The sequence below is a fragment of the Mesoplodon densirostris genome, chromosome 20, assembly GCF_025265405.1.
Source record: "Mesoplodon densirostris isolate mMesDen1 chromosome 20, mMesDen1 primary haplotype, whole genome shotgun sequence".
Taxonomy (NCBI): Eukaryota; Metazoa; Chordata; class Mammalia; order Artiodactyla; family Ziphiidae; genus Mesoplodon; species Mesoplodon densirostris.
In genome coordinates, this window is record NC_082680.1 from 13,574,913 (window position 1) to 13,596,811 (window position 21,899).

General features: G+C 38.9%; 2 protein-coding genes across 2 annotated transcripts in view; one reads left to right on the plus strand and one right to left on the minus strand.

Moving 5' to 3' along the window:
* The window catches only part of CFAP96 (cilia and flagella associated protein 96), a 49,167-nt gene that overhangs the window by 17,774 nt on the left and 9,494 nt on the right, over window positions 1–21,899 (plus strand). The gene's annotated exons all lie outside the window — the stretch shown is intronic.
* On the minus strand, window positions 5,942–17,230 carry CCDC110 (coiled-coil domain containing 110). The gene is given in 6 exon segments (XM_060086212.1): window positions 5,942–8,035; window positions 8,870–8,980; window positions 10,283–10,348; window positions 10,615–10,670; window positions 16,730–16,840; window positions 17,178–17,230. Coding segments are annotated over 6 exon segments (2,448 nt in total). The 5' UTR covers window positions 17,188–17,230.

A 21,899-nucleotide genomic window follows, 5' to 3' on the forward strand; every position in this document is an offset into this window, starting at 1 on the left:
CAAATGAAACAACTGACAAAGGATTCATCTCCAAAATTTACAAGCAGCTCATGCAGCTCAATATCAAAGAAACAAACAACCCAATCCAAAAATGGGCAGAAGACCTAAATAGACATTTCTCCAAAGAAGATATACAGATTGCCAACAAACACATGAAAGGATGCTCAACACCATTAATCATTAGAGAAATGCAAATCAAAACTACAATGAGATATCATCTCACACTGGTCAGAATGGCCATCACCAAAACATCTACAAACAAATGCTGGAGAGGGTGTGGAGAAAAGGGAACCCTCTTGCACTGTTGGTGGGAATGTAAACTGATACAGCCACTATGGAGAACAGTATGGAAGTTCCTTAAAAAACTAAAAATAGAACTACCATACGACCCAGCAATCCCACTACTGGTCATATACCCTGAGAAAACCATAATTCAAAAAGTGTCATGTACCAAAATGTTCATTGCAGCTCAATTTACAATAGCCAGGACATGGAAGCAACCTAAGTGTCCATCAACAGATGAATGGATAAAGGAGATGTGGCACATATATACAATGGAATATTACTCAGCCATAAAAAGAAACTGAGTTATTTGCAGTGAGGTGGATGGACCTAGAGTCTGTCATACAGAGTGAAGTAAGTCAGAAAGAGAAAACCAAATACCGTATGCTAACACATATATATGGAATCTAAAAAAAAAAAAAAAAAAAGTCATGAAGAACCTAAGGGCAAGACGGGACTAAAGACACAGACCTACTAGAGAATGGACTTGAGGATACGGGGAGCGGGAAGGATAAGCTGGGACAAAGTGAGAGAGTGGCATGGACATATATACACTACCAAATGTAAAATAGACAGCTAGTGGGAAGCAGCCGCATAGCACAGGGAGATCAGCTCGGTGCTTTGTGACCACCTAGAGGGGTGGGATAGGGAGGGAGGGAGGGAGGGAGACGCAAGAGAGAAAAGATATGGGGATATATGTATATGTATAACTGATTCACTTTGTTATAAAGCAGAAAACTAACACACCATTGTAAAGCAATTCTACTCCAATAAAGATGTTTAAAAAAAAAAAACACCAAAGCTAAAGAATTACTCAGACGGAAAATTTACAGGCTTACACGCTGATGTTAATATTTGAAAAAGATTGAAAATCAAATCGAATAATTCAAAGAGAGAGAAAAACAACCAATTGAAAAGTAGATCTGAAAAACTTAAAATTGGTTTTTTGAAAAGCCCACCTAGAAAAAAAAGAGAGGTGAGAGAGAATACAAACTATACTCTGAGTAAGGAATAGATTTAACCACAGATGTAGCAACAGTTAAAACATGTACAATTCCATGTCAAATACATTTGAAAATGCAGTGTTACCAGAAGTAATTCAACAAGAACTGAAAACATGAATGGACCAATAAAGGTAGAAAAAATGGAAATAATAGTTAAACTTAGTAGCCAAAAGGTACTGTGTCTAGATTATTAAGGAGCTAAATCCTATCAAATCTTCAAAACAGAGAAATCTTTTGTTATTTAAATTGTTTTGATCATAGAAAAATATGAAAGAGTTTTGATTTATTTTATGAGGATAGCATCAGCGGACAAGGATAACATAAATAGGAAAATAATATTCTAACTCATTAAAAAAAATCCTAAATCAAAAACAAGCCAATGGAATCCACATTTTAAATGAACATAAAATGATTTATTATTCTATGACTCCTAAAATAGCTTGACATGAGTGAATCTATTATTATAAAGTTCTTTAATATATTAAAATGAAAAAAATACATGTTCCCCTAATAGATGCTAAAAAGCCATTTGAAAAATTAAATACTCTTTCCACTTAAAACCTCTTAGGATGTGACAATTAGGAAGAACTTTCCTTACTTTCTAAAGGATATCTATCACAATCATAACAGACATTAAGCTTGAGCCATAAACAAGACAAACACTGCCCTGGAAAATATATTAATATAAATATATTAATGCAGGAAGAGAAGAAAAAAATCCCAAGAGGAAATAAATATTAGAAATAATAAATATTAGAAAATAAATATTAGAAAAAGACAATATTATTGCTTGCAGGTGATATATAGTTATTTACCTACAATGTAAAAAGAATCTATTGAAAGATATTTGTAATAAAATTGTACAATAAACAGATGTATATAATGATCTGCAAAAAAAGATAGTCTTTTCCATATGTCCATTAGGAAATGTGAAAACTATTCTATTTACAATAGGAAAAAGACTATGGAAACTTAGGATTAAAATGAAGATATAAAAGGAGGCTGGAGCAATAGACCATGTTCCAGGGAGACTAAATATTGTAAACTTGCTGTTTATCTTTAATATATCAATAAATTTAATGCAATTTACTAAAAATCCCTACAGAATAAAAACAATAAAACTTCACTAGCTAATTTTAAATTTTATTTTGAAGACAAAACATGAAAATATGTCATGAAAATTTGAAAGAGGATGTTTGTTCTAAGCCAAAATATACTAAAAAGCTATTTATACTATAATCAAAAACACTAATGTATTAGGGGCTTCCAATTAAAACTGGCAGGCAGAACACACTTATTTGCTGGCTCTCCTCTGACCCTAATAACACAATAGTAAAATAATGAGTCCAGAAAAATGACTCATAAGGGGAATCATCAGAGAATAAGGAGTTTCAAAAAAATTCTGTAGACAAAAAAAGTAAGAATAGAGCCAAAAACGTTTAATTAAAAGTGTGTTTAGGAAAGACTTTTTCAGTCAGTTTCTTTTTTTCCTCCTACCTCCTTCCCATCCTCAGTGCTTTCCCAGTTCAGGCAACCCAGAATTTTACCCCCCAGATGAAAAACTAAGCATCTTGCCTCTGAACATTCTGAAGAGCTACCTAAGGAGAATTGGGACTACAAGAGTAAGGTTCTTGTTCTGGCATTATTACTCCAATAAGAATAATTCTGGTTCTCTTCTGGTCAATAGCCCTGTACACACATACTCCATAGTTACAGGCATCTTCTTTATAGTTGGGTGAGATCTGGTGGAAAAACATACCTACATATACCAGCTACCTAGAAAAGTTAACACTGTGTTCTGTCTGTTCATAGGACTTGATTTTCCAAACTTCCCAAACTTGACTACCCAGAAATGGCTTCTAGCCAAGATAGAGTATCAGGAACCAGATTTATGCTTCTTCTTTAGGCAATTAAAAACTGTACAAAACATACATAACAACTCTTTTTAGATACTGGACACAGTGAAGGATTGTGATCCGTGAGGAAAAGGAAACAATTGAGGTGAGCTCTGCAATTGCTTTTTGTCTGGAGGCACTTTTGGACCAGAGAGGATGGAGGACTTGGAATCTCAAAGTATAGTAGCCTTGCTGAGTTGAGACAGAAGTTGGAACCCAAGGAATCTAAAGTGGCTCAAATTTGTGGGGTTGAGTTCTAGAGAGGAAAGATCTACACAGGAAGAGTTCAGAAATCTGCATAGGTATCCCCTTAACCATGCTGACATCTAAGACAGGCATGTATAAGGTTAAATTCCATGAGGCAGAACAAAGAACAACATAAGGCAGGACAAAGAACAACATGGACCTGTCATGGTTCCCACAGCTCACAGAAGGCCAGGAACCATTCAAGGCTGGGACATTCTCACCTCTGCATTCAGTGGTGGTTCCAGAGGATCTAGAGTAGACTAGAGGCTACTCTACACCCACCCTAATAAAAGTTTAAAAAACAAACCTCGAAAGCATCAAATTGAAGCAGAAGTAATGTAATGCCCAACACAACCAATTCCAACAATCTGTAAAGGAATCAACAACATTCGGACAATCAACAATGTAAAATTCACAAAAACCCATCTTCCAGATGGATTTTTGGCATACTAGATATGCCAGGAAGCCAGAAAATATGACCCATAACAGGGAGAAAAATCAGTCCATAGAAATAAACCCCCAAACAGTAGAGAAGATGGAATCAGCAAATAAAGACATTAAAATAGCTACTTGAACCATGTTAATGTATTTAAAGGAAAATATGAACATATTGGAAAGAAAAATGAAAGTTATAAACAAGAACCAATGGAAAAGAGATGAAAAATAACTGAAATGAAAAACTTCAGTAAGTGGGAATAGTAAAAAATGAGGCATGGCAAAAGAAAACACTAGTGAACTTGAAGATATAGAAAGTATCCAAAGTGAAACACGGAGAAAAGACTGAAAAGCAAATGAAAATAATACCAGTGAGCTCTAGGACAATATCAAACAGTCTAACGTGTGTTATTGCATCTCAGAAAGGAGCAGAGAGAAAAAGATTTAAAGAAATAATGGCTGAAATTTTCCAAGTGTGATGAAAATTATAAATCCACATCCAGGATGCCCAAAGAATCACAAGAACCCCAAATTATCAATGTCAGAAGTGAAAGATGGGACATCACAGGTCCTCTAGACATTAAAAAGATAATAAGGACTATTATAAACAACTTTATGCCAATACACTTGAGAACTTATGTAAAATGTACAAATTCTTCAGTACAACAAATGATCAAACCTGATTCAAAAAGAAATAGAAAATCTGAATAGTTCTATATCTATTAATGGGGTTGATTTTGCAGTGTAAAACCTTTCCATTTAGAAAACTCCAGGCTCTCTGGTGAATTATATTATGTATTTAGAAAGGAATAATATCAATAATACCAATTCTACACCAATCCTTTCAGAAAATAGAGGAGGAGGGAACACTTTCCTATTGGAAAACCTGACCTTATATTTTATGAGGCCAGGATTTTCCTGACACCAAAATCAGATAAAGACATAAAAAGAAAATAATACAGATACCAATATCCTGAACATAGAAGCAGAAATCTTTAACAAAATATTGTCAAATTGAATCCAGAAGTATGTTAAAAGGATGATATCTGATGAAGTTTATCTCAGCAACTCAAGGTTGGTGTAATGTTTCAAAATTAATCAATGTAGTCACCATATTTACAGATTAAAGGGGGAAAACACAGGATCACCTCAATAAAATGCTGAAAAAGCATTTGACAAAATTCAATAAGTTTATTTGTATAACAAGCAGTCTTGGAAGCTAGAGATAGTGTCTCTGCTGGAGCAAGGGCAGATATTCTAACTGTCCTGTATAATAAAAGTAATGTTTCCATCTAGAGCAAAGGGCAGGCATGCTTACTGCACTCAGAAAAGTAATGGTTCCCTAAGCTCAGAGTTTTCTCTTGTAATGCAACCACTGTATGACTCTGTTCATGTTGCCTATAGGAACTGGGGCTTGGAGAACCCATGCAAAAGTGCTGTTACTCTGGCTCCTGCTATTGCTGTGAGCAACAAACTGTCCTTTATCTCTGACCCAGGAGTCTCATGTCTTCCACTAGAACCCATGAAACTGTCAGGCTAACATATTAGCTTACAAGCTGGATAAAGTCTCAGAATGTTTACAGTTCTTGACAACATAAAAATATATACCTAATTCCAATATCGAATTTAAAAAAACTAGTCTAATCAATTATAAGGTAATTGTAATCACATGTAAAAGTGAATTTAAAATTTTTTGTTGAAAAAAGTACTTGGACAAAGGATTTTGAAACATTGATTTTAGAAATTTATTTACATGGTTTGGATGGAAGCAATTGATATGGTTTACTTGGAATTCCTGGAAAAAAAGAAGAATTTTTTAAAAGGTTGGACTTCTAAGTGTATTACAGAAAAATAATAATTAAAAAAAATCCCTGTTTGCTGCCAAAGTTGCTTTGGTCATATACAATGTATAGAAGTAGTATAATAAAATAATATGAATTTTATCAAAAGAGCAAAATCTAAATAATCACTATATAATAAATTGGGTACAAATCTCACAAAACTGAATTGTACTCACCTTCTTATTACTGTCCTCTGGCTAATGCCCAATAGGCTAAAAGAATCTTAAACATATTTCTGCTAACCCACCACAATATACATACCTTTCAAATCAGGGGCTAAAGGCCTACTCCTAGGACTAGAGGTGTCTTATTGAATACCATGGATGTCAATACGGAGTTCCTCTCTTCTTGAAAGGTGACACATTTTTGATAGGTCAATATGATGATTATAGATTTTTTCACTTAGATTTAAATATTTTCTTTGAAGATTCCGCATCTCAAATTCCAAGGTATCCCTTTCATTCTCGGTACTTACATAGTTTTCTAAACGTATTTTGTCTTCCTCAGGTCTACTGATGCTGTTTTCAAATTTTATACTTTCTTGACTATGTTCTTTTAGTTCTTCTTTTAGAATCTGATTATCAGTTTTAATTTCCATTAACATTTTTGATAACATTTCACACTTTTTGCCCATTTCTGACAAACTATTCTTATAAATACTTGCTTCTGATTTTGCATTTTTTATTTCTTGCAGAAAATACTCTTCGGCTGTAGATTGGTATGTTTGAATATCCTCAATTTCTCTTTGCATCATTTCTCTCGCAGCAGTAGATTCTTGTAAGGTTGTTTCAAGATTAAGCTTTTCGTTTTTAACTGTTTCTATTATTTGAAGACGTGTCTGTTGTTCAGATTTGGCCAATCTTTCTTTCTCTTTTAGCTGCATTATCTCTAGCTGGTTTTCTTTTCGTTCATTTTCAAGTGAGACTTTTTCCTTTAGAAGCTGGTATGTTTTTTCCTCTAACATTTCTTTTTCCTCTTGTATCAATAGAATATTTGTTTTCATTGATTCCATTTCTGTGATCAATAGTTTATTTTCATTACTGACAATGGCCATGTCATTTTGAGCTTTGTGTTCCTTACTTTTTAGTTGTTCTAATGTTTCTATCATTTGTTGCTTCTCCAAAGAAAGTTGACTATTTTTTTCCTCTAGGGTTTTATTTTGTCCTTGGAGAACATTATAGTTACTAGTTATTTCTTTCAATTCTTTAAGACATACTTTGCCATCTTCTTCTGTTTTAATTAACTTGGACTGAATGGTGTTCTGTTCTTCAACCAATGTCTTAAATTGTTTTTCGTACATTTCAATTTTCTGTATCAGAGATTGTGTGGTAAAGACAAGAGGTTTAATTTTCATTTTAAGGGTTAGGTTTTCATTCTGTAGTTTCAGTACTTTTTTCTGTATCTGCATAGATTCTTTCAGGTAATTCTGTAAGTACTGAATTTTTGCTACACGCTGTTCAGTAACAGAATTGACTTTGGATGTCTTCTCGTTTTCAAATATTATTGATCCTTCTTTCACTGCTAATGGTTGTCTTTCTTTGTCTTTCATTGCATATTTTGTTGGGTCAAAGAATGCCAGTGTATGTCTTGGAACTCTGGAATGGAGTTTTAAATCTGCAATATTCTTGTCAGTGATAGGAATTTCTTTATTATTTTTCTCATTCTTTTCCCCGCTGTGTATTTCACTCTTAGATAGTTTTGTACATTTCCTACAAAAATTCACATGGAATTTTGACACTGTTTCCCTAAGTGGGGGTAATTTGTTTACTAGTGCCTCTAATTCCAAAATTCTCTTTGATTTTATATCTTCATTTAAGTTACTTTCAATATTTTCTTCCTTAATAAAGTTAATTTTTTCCTTGTGAGTGGGGGGCAGGTCATAGTTACCATTCCTTGGAACAGCTTTTAAAGTTTGCAGTTCATTTGTAAGTGCCAGTTCCCTGTCACGTGACTTTTGAAGCTCTTCCTTCATTTGTTTGATAGAATGGCAAATATCATCTAAATTTTCACAAAATCCATGCTTGAGAAAAGGCACAGTAATTCTGGACTTATCCAGAATTACCATATCAGCTTGAGACATCCCGTTTTGAGGTACATTAGGTAGGAAATTATAAAGGTTATTATAATTCTTCAAGTCAGAATTTTCTGAAGCTGGATTATCTGTCGAAGTTAATATGTCCTTGAAATGTATCTGGCATGGGATATTTATACCTTGAGAGAGACTGTTAACACTGTCACTACTGAATATTTCTTCTACTGAATGAAGAGTCCTAGGATCCTCAAAATGCTGAATTTTCTCCATAGAAAGGGTTTCTTCTTGATTCTCTGTAGGCTAGTAACAATAAAAATCACACTATAAATGTACTATCATTTGCTACATGACCAACAAATTAAGATAATATTTTGTGGAGGAATTGTTTTTACTACAACCAGCATGAACATTCTATCCATTTCTGCAGCAAAGAGGCTGACAAGTATGATTCATTTTCTCCAGAAAATCTACCCTTATTTTGAGATCTGTAACTCTGGTCTTCACAATTTGCTTAGAAATTGCACTTATTTCCTTAGGGGGTGAGATAGAAGGGCCAACCCCTCAATTCCAGAAATACAAATTCAGCATTTCTCAAGAGACCATCATAGATAGGTGGGGAAGAGAGAAGCAATAGTTCAAAGGGAAGTTTAAGGAAAATGAAAATTTCTACTTCTGGGCTATTTGTCAACCTTAGCTTGTCTTCCTCATTTCAAATGGATCTAGGGTTGTGACTCTTCAGAGAAAGTGTGAAGTTCTAGTAAGTATAGACACAGTGACTCTAGTTTGGACATGTTTTAGAGAACTCAGTCTAGGTGTAAGTCAGTCCTAAAAGTAGAAAAACTCAAAGTGGACAGAAAAACTGCTGTATATTTCAGTTTACTTGGGAATCTTTAGGTGTATGGACTAAGTCAAATGCCCCTCACACGCTCTCCTAAGAGAAACAAGAAAATTGCAGAAGTACAGAGGTAAACGCACATCTTTTAGAGTTTTCAGGACAGGAGTTTCCTTATTTTCATCTTTGACAATCCAGTCGCCCTGTGAAGAAGGGGAGAATGTAAAGGTGAAGGTAAACTGGTTGCAGTAACATTTCTGAAGTACCTAAATGTAGGAATGATTTTGTACGGAAACACATACCAAAGCTTTTTCATTGCGTGTGCCAAATACTAGATTTTTTTCTGAGCTAAGTTGTGGGTTTTCTGCTTCAACAATACTTTTGTTCAATATTTCACTGATTTTAGACTGCATCTTTAAAAGAGAAATTAAGAATGTCAGACTTTGATTTCACATTTATAAAGTTATGAATGCACAAGGATAATAGATATTATACTTGAAAGATACCGTTAAATTTCCTATGCATATTCTTTTCCATCATATAAAATAAAAATTAAATTTAATTTATTGTAATCTCTATCACTGAAGGAATCTTTAAGAAAAGTATGTCTTTACTATATGATTATAAAATCAGAAAGACTTAATTTAGGAAAACAATAAAATCTTATGAATTAAAATAATTTTAGATGTTTGATTTTTACACTGTTGAATAAATCAGAGGTCTTTGATCTCTGTCGTCAGAATGCAATCTATTCTGTCAGCCTCAGGAGGATTTTATCTTCTCTTCCCATTTCCCTGCAGTTGCTTCAAGAATATCAGGATGAAGTTTATATTGGGTCTTTAGTGACTATGCGTTGTGTTATGTACCCCTAGAATCCATGCCCTATCCTTCTGTTAACACTACCCCTTACTTCTGGATAAAGTCCATTTGCCTTTGGTGATACAGATCCCTCCTCCAGCTCCAAGGGGTGGGCATGTGACCCAGAGCTAACCAGTCAGAGCGCTGCCTCCCTCTCAACAGTGATTGCTTCAAGCACTGCATGTGGGGCTGTCAGAATCAGGCCAAGAACTCAGTACACACTGTTAAGAGAGAAAAGCATGGTCTCATCTCTGTCTAACTGGAATCTGGAAGGATAAGGTGTACCAGCAGTACACCTCCAGGTACTGCTGGTGGAGTTTTTGCTGGTGTTCCGGCAGGTTTTTTTTGTTCATGTCCTTTTGTAGTGGGGGAGGAACTTCTAGCAACCCTTTTGCTACCACATGGAGTCTGAGAATACGTTACTGTCAAAAGCAGAACCAAGATGAGGAGTGAGGCTGGTTCCCTGATGACGTGAGTCCTGATCATGTGGATGAAGCCATCCCCAAGTGAACTGTACCTAGGGTTTGCATTACTAGAGCTAATAAAGTACACTTTTCCCTTGGTCAGTTTGACTTAGATTTTATATCACTTATAATGAGAGTCCCTATTTGTAGACTATATATAGGTAGCACTTTAAACATATGTTTTTAAAAAAATCAGTAAGTGTTATTTCTTTTGGCTCATATCCAAATGCAAGTATAACAGAATATAGTTTCCTGCCAATTTTGTGTCTAGAATAGGTTGTGGCTTTATTACATTCAATACCAACTAATCAGTTGGCTAGTGATCATCAGCTTAGAAGTGTGTGATGGTATTCTAAGTTTGGATATTTTCTATGTAAATTAGAAGAAACATACCATGCTAACATTCTGCAAAGTCTGTATTCGGAGAGCCTGAAATGATTCCAGCTGATGCTGAAGGGCCTACAACAAAATTACACAAGGTATGAAATTGAACATTTTTAGGTGAACATACATTTTGTTACAATTAAAAAAAAAAATCCCCTGAAGTTGCCTATTACAAGGATCATGTGAGGGTCAGGTGACTCACATTCTTCATCATTCTTGCTCACTCTCCAGTGCATTTTGACGAAGACTTTTGTGGAAAACCCGTATATATTTAGGAAGTATTCTGAGAAAGATCAGACTTTACACAGATTTTCTGAGAAAATAAAATGAAATATACTCACTTTCAGTGCTGATTGTGGTTGGATTTGATTTTCTGATTCTGTTATGCAGTCGTATTCTAAAAAGTAAAATTGAAAACGATGTGATTTAATTCTGAAGTGTTATTTTTAAACAATGTTGATGGAAAGCAGTCTCCTATAGCTTTCCTGGATGGTGAGGCAAAGAGATAATGAGACGGTTGATGTTCACATTAAGAAAAACCCGATGCTAGCTGCATAGTGAGTTTAAGAGATAATTCTCATCTGACTTACAATACTGCACCTACTTAAGGTTGTAATAGTGGTTTTACTTTTATAATAAACCCTTAACTTGTAACACCAAACTGAGAACTCTCAGGAGCTCAGATATCTTTGTTTGTTTCTGGGATATAAACTATATTTTTTGGTAAAAAAATTAACAATTCTTATGTTAAGGGAGACCCTTGGCAAAGTCCTGTATAGGCCTCAGTACCTACGCAATGGCCATGTGATGTTTTTCTTCCTTAACATGGAAAACAATTTGGATTAATAGAACATAATTTTTGTTATGCTCTTAAGCAAAGTGCTATAAGGATCTGTGTGTTCCTTCCTAGAAAATAGATTTTAGATCTGCAATAGGGGAGAGACTATATAATGTTTGCAAATTTCCTGACATACATTCCTCTTTTTTCCCAAATGTTAGGCTACTTGCTTTGTAAATTTTTATTTAAAAAAATTAAAAAACATGTCCTGAGTGAAATGAGAGTTATGTTAGAATTTGCCCCAGGCTGACAATTTCTGCTGTAAGAGAAGGTTTTTAAAGAAGTCAGTGCATCTCTTTTGGAATGGCAGTCTGCCAGATGTTATAGAATCTGGTTGCAAAGTATACTTCCTTCCACCCAGTCCCAATGTGGCCCTCATCACTGAAAGAGCTGCTGTGGTTCAGAGCCTGGAGCCATTTGGCCAGTTGAAGAATCCCGCCTTCATCACAGGGCAGGGATGGACTGTGTGTGGGGGCTGGGCAGGGGGTGCATTAATGAGTATCTTCAGGATTCTGGCTTTCTTTATCGCCTCTGAAAGTCAGAGGGAGCTATGAGCCATGCTATAGATAGCCTTGCCAGCATCATCTGTTTTTATCTTTGGCCTCCACTCTCCAATTTTATGTCCTGAGGGGGTGCCCCCTTCCTTCTCCAGGTACTGCTGGTGACGTTTTTGCTGGTGTTCTGGCAGGTTTTTTTTGTTCCTGTCCTTTTGTAGTGGGGGAGGAAGGTCTGGGATCTTCTTTGGCTCTAAAATCTCTACCTGAAAGTCTAGAATAATTTTGATAAGTTCATGATTTGGCCTTAAATATTGTTTCATGTTCAAGTGGTTCATTCCTTCAATAATATCACACATTCAGATTTTGAGTGTCTACTATGTGGTGTGCCCCACTGTAGTTACTATAGACACAGCAATGAATAAATCAGCCGGAGCTCCTGTTCTCACTATGCCTACCTTCTAAAAAGAGTAAACAGAAAAAAAGCAAACAAAGATATAAACAAGATACTTCCAAATAGTGATAAATAACACAAAGAAAATAGGCTACTGTGACAGTGAGGGGGGATGAGGACAGCACTGGGGAGGGCGGTTAGAAAAGGCCTATCTGGTATTTTGTGGCTTCAGCCGAGACTCCTACGTGATAAGCAGGGGCCAGCTGTGTGGACATCTGTAGGAAGAGATTCAGAGCAGAGGAAACTGCAAGGTCCTGAAGCGGAGCACGTGTTACCTGTGTTTGGAACAGAAAGAAAGCCCATGTGGATGCAGCTTCCTGAGCAGATGGGAGCACGGTGTGCTGAGCGTTCAGGGGGAGACGAGGGTGAGGTTAGAGAGAATCTGGCAAGCCATCCTGAGGGGTTTGGCTTTTATTTTAAGAGAAATGAGAAGCTTTGGGGGGTTTCAATCACGAGAATGATTTGATTTGACTAAAAACTTTATAGGACACTCTCCAGCATGGTAATGGATGAGAAGGTAGCAGTTGCAGGACTACTGGAATAATCCAAGGGAGAGACAAAGGTACCTTGGACTAGAATGGCAGTGGGGGAAAGGGAGAAAAATAGGTGGATTCAAAATACGTTTTTGAGATGAAGCATCGCTGGAGGATTAGATGTGGCCAGTGTCGAGGGAGGAAAGGTGACTCCTAGGTTTTTAGTGAGAGCAGGTGGACGAATGAGGATGCCATTTACTGAAATGGAAAAGAGTGGGGGAAGAACCTATTTTAGGGAAAACTCGTTTAGGTCTGTTAAAGTTAAATTTTCTGTTGGACATCAAAGTGGAGATGTCAACAGGCTGTTGGATAGTCCAGGCTCTGGGTCAGGGGAGTGCTTATGAGCACTGTATTGGGAAATATGGACCCTGCTGCTGGCCTAGACAGGGGCACTTTCTGTGCAGTGAGCAGCTCAGAACCCCAGATGAAGTGGCTCGAGGGGAGATGGAACGTGAAGGTTCGTGGGCAACGCTTTGTGGTTTTACTGTGGCAGGGGATAAGGTGCCTGGTGGGGATAGGGGTTTTTAGAAGAGACGTGAAGGTTAAGAAGAACTTTTTTTTAACCATGAGAGAGTCTAATGTGCCTGCTTACTGCGGGAACCATATAGTGGAAACGGAGGAGAAGAAGAATTCTGGAGAATGAGGAAGGCTGATGGCCAAAGCTGAGTACTTGAGAATTCCAGGAGAGGTACGATCTGGAGGAAATGACCTGTGATTGAGCAGGGACAGGCCTTCCACTGAAGCAGGGGACAGCAGAGAATATGGAACACAGGCGGTAGGTTAGCAAAGTTTAAGGTTGAAGGTCAGGGAGTTTGGGTCTGATTGCTTCTAGTTTTTTCATGTAGTTTGAGGTCATGTTACACATTGGGAGGCAGCGGTGAGAGGTGTTGGAGATTTGAGGAAACCAGAAGAGTGGACTAGTTACCTTGGACAGGGCTTGCAGAAGCATTTACTGGGGAAATAAAGTAACTTTTCCAAATAGCATTGAGATCCGTGGTATGACTCAGAAGTGAGTGTTTTTCTCCAGCAAAGTTCATATGATTCAGTGAAGATACAGAGTAGGCAAGAGAGTTGGATTCATCTATTTTTAAAAGCTACGAAAATAACTTTTTGTTTTTCTTATGAGTTTCAGAGACATTGGCTACTGCTTATTCCCAAAGGGAAGATAATTTTAAAATTCATCAGTACTTAAAGAAACACATAGGATTATGTGATTCTAGAACTGGAAGGGAAATTATCAGTGAAGCACAGGAGAGGGAACACAGTCACAGGTCACCATTTATTAAGTCCTTGCTAAATGTACAATATTGGGAAGTATTTAGACTAAGTAGTGGATATGGTGCCAGCCCTGAAGAAGCTTATACTCTATTCAGATTGCAAGAAATATTATTCAGATTATATTCAACTTAAGTTCTCTAGCTGTTTCATATTTAAGTGTCAAAATTTAAAAACAAGATAGTTATCAGCCGGGTGACTTTTGAGGTAATTAAGGTAAAGATATAGGGAATTTATTCTGAAGTCTGCAGAAGATCATGTCATATTCAATGTATAGAGAAAGTTTTAAGGGCATACCTGTAGCTAACAGAGCAGGGAGAACAAATGAGTTTTAAAAATGCAGCGTCATAACGATTCTATATAGGATGTTAGACACTCTGTAGTCAACGCCTTTTAATTCTCAGGTTCAAATACTGAGTTTTGCTGTGACAATTCACACTCACTCCTAGAAGTAACTGTTTTATTGAAGCCTTGTGAGCTGTTCTACCCAAGCCTTCATTCATTCATCTAACAACTATTTTTAAGCACCTGCTATGTATCAAGTACTGTCCAAGGTGCTGGGGATCCTACAGTGAACAAAATTTGCAAAATCCCTGCCCATGTGAGGGGAACAAAGGATATTGTGTGTAAGATGGGAGTGAATCCTATGGAGAAGAGTAAAGCACAGAGCAGGGGAGTGTGCATATCTGCACGAGGCTTTGTTATGGGAGCTATGGAGCCAGGCTGCCTGAGCTTGAATCCTGGCTTTGCCACATGCGCTCACTGTGAGGGATCAGTGTCTCGTTTGTAGGTAAAGCCTTCCACAGTGCATGGCACACAGTAAATGCTCAAGAAAAATTTACTCTCTTACTGTAGCAGCAAGGGTATTATCAACATGATGATGATTTGGTAAATGTAAAATTTCTAATAGAGATGGAAGGGAGGGATGACTGCTCAGATTCTCCAGTGCTTCCCATTTTGCTCAGAATAAAACCGCACGTCCTTACATGGAATTACAAAGCCCAGTGTCCTCTCTGAACCCTTCTGTCCTCCTCCTTGCTCGTTCTGCTCCCGTCACCAGCTGATCCTCCAACATGCCAGGCATCCTCCCACCTAGAGACCTTTGCAGCTGCTGTTCTCTCCGCCTGGAATGTTCTTTCCCCGGAAATCTGCACTGAGACTACTCCTTTACCTCCTTCAGGTCTTTGCTCAGATGTCATCTGCTAAGTGAGGTCTCCTACCATCCTATTTGAAATAAAATTGCACACTCCCCACCCACCTCTGACACTCCATATATATACTTCACGCCAACTCCTTGTTCTTTTAAAATCAGAGACCTGAGAAATATATACGACCTTGCAATTCGGCACTATTTATGCAAATCATGTCAGTGTTCTGTTGGTCAGTACCCAGTGAATGGATCACTTGGTGACCATGACGTGTAGCTAAGAGAACAGAAAGTGGGGAGGGCACAAGGTCACACCGCCTAGTTTTGCCTTGAGCTGTAAGCAGGAAGTCCCTGCCATCCTTGGTGGCGCCTAACTTAGAATATCTCTCACCGATTGAGTCCCTGCCCTTATACCCGCCATGCTCTAGCAAGAAAGACTGTAACTCTCACACAAGCATATGTGCTATTTGGTATGTAACTTCATTTTCTGTGAACGCTGGCATTTTCCTCCAGAGCCTTCCATCTCACTCACATTAGAGAACACACGGTCTTGCCACATGAAGCTCTCTCAGTTTCTTCTGACCTTAAACACTCTCTCTTGGTATGGAGCTGTCTCCGTGTCTAGACTCTCTGTGAGGGCTTTCCGCCCCACTCAGGGCTTCTCGTCGCCCCTCCTGTTGCACAGGGATGCCTGCCTGGCCTCATGCAGGCGGGCGGGGCACAGAAGAGCAGAGAGGGGGCAGGTCAGTGAGGTGTGGCTTAGCCTGGTGGTCACTGGGCATCCAGTTGTCTTGTGTTTTTTGTCTGCCGGGTGTGGCTGCTCCAGCCCTTTTTTTTAGAGCCCTTGACAAGGCCGTTGTGAAGGTCCCCGGTTCATGGAGGTGGACAGACCCCAACCTGACCTCAGGTCTTGGGCTCACCACTTGTTGCAGCACCTCTGCGTCTGGATTGCCCACGTGTCCCGCGTGGCTTACGGGCAACTGTAGGATCCCAACGCGGCCCCTCAGTTTAGATACTGCCTTCCACCCACAGCGCTCTGCTTCTTCCCTGGTGTCTCACTTGAACACCAGGCCCCTCTGAGAGCTGTGTAGCCTCCTTCAGCTTCTCTCAAGGAAGCGAGACTCCAGCTTCAGTGTTCTCAGATCCTCCACACATCTTATTCATGGTTTATACGGAACTTGAAAACTGCAGCTTTTTAATGATTTCAAACATCCTCCCTATACAGTATCCTGTAGTCCACAAATATTTACTATGAAAGTATTTCTTTTGGAAAAAAATAGGTATCTTTTTAGTGACTGTCCAAAAAAATCAGCAATTCTTATTTGGTATTCAGAGAAGCAGTACAGTGTAGCATGGAGGTTAAGGCCTGGACCCTGGAGCTATCCTGCTGAATACTGGCTCTGTCAGTTGCTGCCTGTGTGACCTTGGGGAGTTAGTTAACCTCTCTGTGCCTCAGTTTCCTCACTTGTAATATGAGGAGAATGGTAGTACCTACTTCATAGGGTTGTTGTGAGGATTAAATAAGTTGACACATTTAAGTGCTCAGAACAACATCTAGCACAAAGTAAATGTCCCGTGTTAGTTATTATTAGTATCTTACGAGTAGTCACCGGAAGCACACCAGTTGGGCCAGTGGATTTAGGTAATGTACCGGTTGCCTCTAGTAAAAGGCAGAAACATCACTGCCATTGGAGCTTTGGCCTGGGAGGTTTTACCTGTTTCACTGCCACCATTTTCCTTTACCCCCTCAGAGGAATTTAGGATCTTGGGTGCTGAAAGGAGAACGCAGTCAACCTCCTCCTCTTCGTCAGGATGCTTTTCTGTAACTGAACAGTACGCGGCTTTTGGTTTTGCTGGGAGAAAGGAGGCGAGGCGTGGGGATTCGGGACGCGGGCGCGCAGAGCGGCCACGGGAGGGCGCGCTGGGGCCACGCCGCGGCGGAGGGCCGCGCTGCTCCAGCTGGAAGCAGGGCAGGCGCAGGGACGCAGGCGGTGCTTTCCTCCCGGGGCGGGCGGAGGTGTGCGGCTTGTCTAGGAGATCAGCACTCCAGACGGGGCCCGCCCCGCGGGGGAAGGAGCCGGGGCGGGGGAAGGCGGCGCTCCCCACCACGCGTCCACTTCCCAGGGCGCCCCCTCCCAGGGCAGCCCTCGGCCCGGCTCTTACCCGGGCTCATTTCTGCTGCTCAAGCTCCCTTTCCAGCCTTCCCCTCTCCTAGGCAGTCGTCTCGGTTGCTTCCAGCCTGGGCAGCTCGTTGCTTGGTAACGGGGTGGCCGGGACACAGCGAGCGGCAGTGGGGCGCGCGCGAGGGTGGGGGTGGGGAGGAGGAAGGTGCGCGCCGGGGGCCGGGGTGCAGTACGCCCGCCCCGCCGGAGCGGTGCCCGCGACAGCTGCGTGCTACCTTTGCTGTGCCTCCCAGGCCCAGCGACAGTCTCACTAGGGTGTGTCAACCCCCCACGCCCCACCCCCGCCGCTCCCCTGCTGACCCAGAACTTGATCTCGATCTGACTCTGATTTAACACAGCACCTGTTGGACCCAAGCTGTGTGGAGAAAGGGGAATGTTTGGAGACACGCAGACACCTAGGAACTTCCCCCTCCCCCTTTCTGATCGCCATTTCATTGTTTTATTCTGTTCTATTCCTCTTGTTTCAACCCATCGGTCGAATTAGTTTCAGCGTTTGGGGATTTGAACGGTCCTAGACCATTATTGTGAAAGGACGTCTGTTTGCTGTGGTTAAAAGAAGACCCGTTTCCGATAATGAACTTTCAATAACCGTGTATGGAAATGTACACATTAGAGCTGTCGCAGAGGCACCGGTCTTCATCTGTAGAGCATGCTCATTTCCTGTGCACCTGGGCAAACCGCTTGCAAAAGATGAATGTTGCGTTGGAAGCTGGGGCTTGTTCAACTGAGGACTGGTTGGCGTGGCCGCAGTCAATCCCTGTGCCCATCAGGAAATGGAGCTCTTTAAGTAAAAATTTTAAATGAGTGTATATTATTATTTTGTGATAACAACCGTGACAGATAGAATATAAAATAATTGAAAATTCAAATTTTAAGTCACAATAAGGAATTTAAAGTCATGATGACATAACATTATATAATAATTATGTGGCTTGCTTTCATGGAAATGAAATTATCAGAGGTTCAATGTTGCTGTAATTTCTTGTTTCTTAGCTTATAGAAATGGTCTCTAGAAGATTCGACAGTCTTGTGTTGTAGACAATTTCAACAAATTGTAATTTTGAGAACTTAGGTTCTCCATTGATGATTGATATTGACAAAGTTAATTTTTTTCCAAAGAACTATGAAAGTTTTCATCAATGTGTCTGTTAAATTACTATTCTGAATAAATTACAGTATTTTGAAGGGAGAATGTAGATAAAAAAGCATTACATTTTAGTAAGCTAACTTCCATACTAATGAAATTTCCATAACAAATAAGAACTTACTATAAAATATTCTCTTTTATGTAACATTATATTTTAATATGTAATAACCTGATAATTAACATAATGTAATATTCTATAATAACTAATTTGGCCATGTAATATTTGTGGATTATTATGGCAAATGTATACAGAGAAGTTACTTGTGGATTTAAATTAGAGGATTCAGCCACACCATTTAGCACAGAATATAAAAAGCAGGTGATAAGAGCTATAATATCAAAAACTCAAACTTAGCTAGTGTGCTAATTTCAGTAGAGAACCTACTCTAATTTTAAGATACTTCCCAATCAGTTCATCAGTTAGAGAAGCAGTTCTTTACTTAGAAGGTCAGTTGATTTTAGATGTTAGGTCAACAAGATCATTTGATTATCAAACTCATTTCTCTTTAGTAAACTAAATCACATATGTGTATTCTCAGGATAGGAATAATTTATTTGTCAGAAAATTATTGTAATTAATATATAAAAAGCCCATCTTTGGAGCCAACAAAGATAATAAATTTAAAAAATGTCTTTAGTAATTACAGTGTCTATGATATGAGTGGCATCCCCTCAGAAAAGGCCCCATGTTAGGGCCTCACATCAACAGTTGCACATGGAGACCCTGTTCTTTGGTGAGAGAGAACCTGGAAGGGTAAGAAGAGAACATGAACCCCCAGAATAGGGGTGGATGGTGGACACATCATTCTGGGGGTGTTCATTGCATTTGTGAATGTATGTCGAGGGAAGTCTTTTCTGATTACTCATGGCCACTTAAAACTGTTGTCACCAATCACACCCTGCTTGAAACTCCCTCCATTCTGAACTTTGCAGGTAATGGTGACTCGGTGACTTGCCGTCTCTGAGCATGAGTTTACTTACCTCCACAACAGACCAGGATTGTTGTAAAGGGTCCTACTGCAGTAGGTTCAGTAGTTACATAGGAGGCTGCCAATGATGGCAGCTCTAGACCCCAGAGTCTCAGGTGAGGTTCCATTAAGAGTGCTGACATTTTTTCCTGTGATTCATTCTTATTTTTAAAAAATTGACACTTCAATTGGAAAAGATTCAACTACTTTAGCTCAAATACCGGAACACGTATATATTTTAAAGAGATAGTTTGTGTTGTCTAATTTGTATTATGCACCCACTTTGTGATGAACTTGCCAAAATTCAAAAAATAAAAAAATGTATAAGTTTCTCAGTCAATGCACATTTATATGGCCTATAAAATGTAAAGTCCTCATTACGTTTTATTTATTAAATTATTTTTTGAGAAATTTAAAAGTGATGGAATATGCAGAGAAGGCTATAATTAACCCTTTGCTTCCATCTCCCAGAATTAACAGTTATAATTATATCGGCATATTTGATTTTTATTTAGAAAAAATAAAGAATCACATAGGATGGAACTCCCCACCACTTCCTTTTCTGTTCCTTCTTCCCTACACTCCTCCCATAAGAAACCATTGTCATGAATTTAGGGTATAATTTTACAGTCCATTCTTATATTTTTATACTAATTATAATGAGTAATAGAGATGATTGCCCTTGTTTGTTTTAAAGTTTTTCATAAATGGTATCATAGTTTACGTTTTATTCTGCAGCTTGCTCTTTTTCTTCAACAAATATGTTTTTTAGGTCTATGCATTTTTAAAGAATAGATCTTTAATTCAATTGTAAAAATGGACTTGAGATACCTTTCAGTTCTTCCAGTGTTTTTGCCCTTTTGGTCTCCATTATGTTTTAAATTTTGAAATGAGATCACCAACTTATAATAAAGTTGGAAGTATAGTCTGATACATATTTCATTTTCTCCTGAGCCATTAAGAGTGAGTTGTTGACATGTTGTCCCGTCACTTCCGAATACTTTGATGTGTATCTTGTAAGGACACTCCAACATGAGTACAATACAGCCATTAAAGTCTGGAAATTAGCATTGATACATGACTGCCATCTAATCCTCAGACCCCACTAAAGTTTGACCAGTTCTTCCAATAATGCCCTTTACAGCAAAGGGATCCAGTCCAACATCTTGCTTTCCATGTAGTTGTCATGACAGGTCTCTTTACTCAGAGTCTCATGGACCCAGAGTTGCCTGTTTTATTCAGTGGGTTAGAATGGATTATCTCCTGTTGCTGACATGATTTATATTGTTGCTTAAATTTCCCTAATTGGGTCAGTGGGAGTGTCTCCAGCTGGCCTCTGCGTACTTTTGACACATCTCCTTCATTACTAGTGCACTTTTTAATTTGCTTGACACAGTCAGATGTTTCAGGCTTATCCTATTTTCCCTGCCCTAGCCCTGAAATCAGCCAATTCTCCGAGGAGTCTTGGTTTCTTTTAGAGGAGAATGGTATTTAGAAGCCAGGATGTGAGTGCTAAGTTGCTATCTAGGTGTAGCTGCTCCCAGGCCATCTTAGTAGATAGAGCAAGGGAATGTCTGCCTGGGTATGTATATACATATACATAAGCACACATGCACATTCACATCCACGTTTATTTATCTATATTGAGAACCATGAGTTCACAATGCCTCCAGTTCCAATGCAACATCACAGTGCTCTTTCTAGTTTTCTCCCTTTCCAGATGAGAAAGTTGACTTCCATTATCCCTTATATATTTACTTATATGCTCTCTCATGCCAGTCTTTCACCATCACCCCCACGTGGATGCCCTCGTTATCCTACTTAGGTTCCAGTACTCTGTATCGCCCCTTCCCAACTCTGCTGAGACCCTGAACCCTATGCTGGGCCTCCCCTCCACCTAGACACACTCCTCATCCCTTTGGGCTCTGTCACTGTAGGCTGGACCTCCTCTCTGTGGAGAAGGCCTTCACATCCTCCCTGCCTCTGACACCATGCACCGCCCAGTCCCATGCAGGGCCACCCTCTCCACCTGCTTGAGCTCTGACCACTGATGCCAGTGTTCCCACCCATGGGGATGCTTTCTTTTCCCACCTTGGGATGGGACACCCAAAGCCTGCTTTTGCAAGGTCATGAGATGATTCTTCCATGCTTTTTTTTTTTTCCTAAAAGCTTTATTGTTTTACCTTTCATTTTTAGACTCACTATTCATCTGGAATTGATTTTTATATAGAGTGTGAGGTAGGTGTCAGGATCCATTTTTTATATGCCTATCCAATTGACCCATCATTTATTATAAAGAATGTGATTTTCCATACCAGCTATATATTTTAATATATTTTACAATGTGTTTTTCTTTTGTGTGCTTATATTCTACTAATCTTGAACCTAAAGTTCCTCATTGCCAAGTTGCTAAAGTCAGGTAAAGTGATTATTTGCTTACCCAGCATATAGATTAGAGTTAGATAAAAGGAATAGTATAGTGAAATTTCCTTTAGACTGCAGAAATGGGGAAAACCCCATTCTCCTGAGTGAGACCAGGAGAACCCTGGGTATCTGAGATTCTCTGTTGAGCACCCAGTGTTTTCTA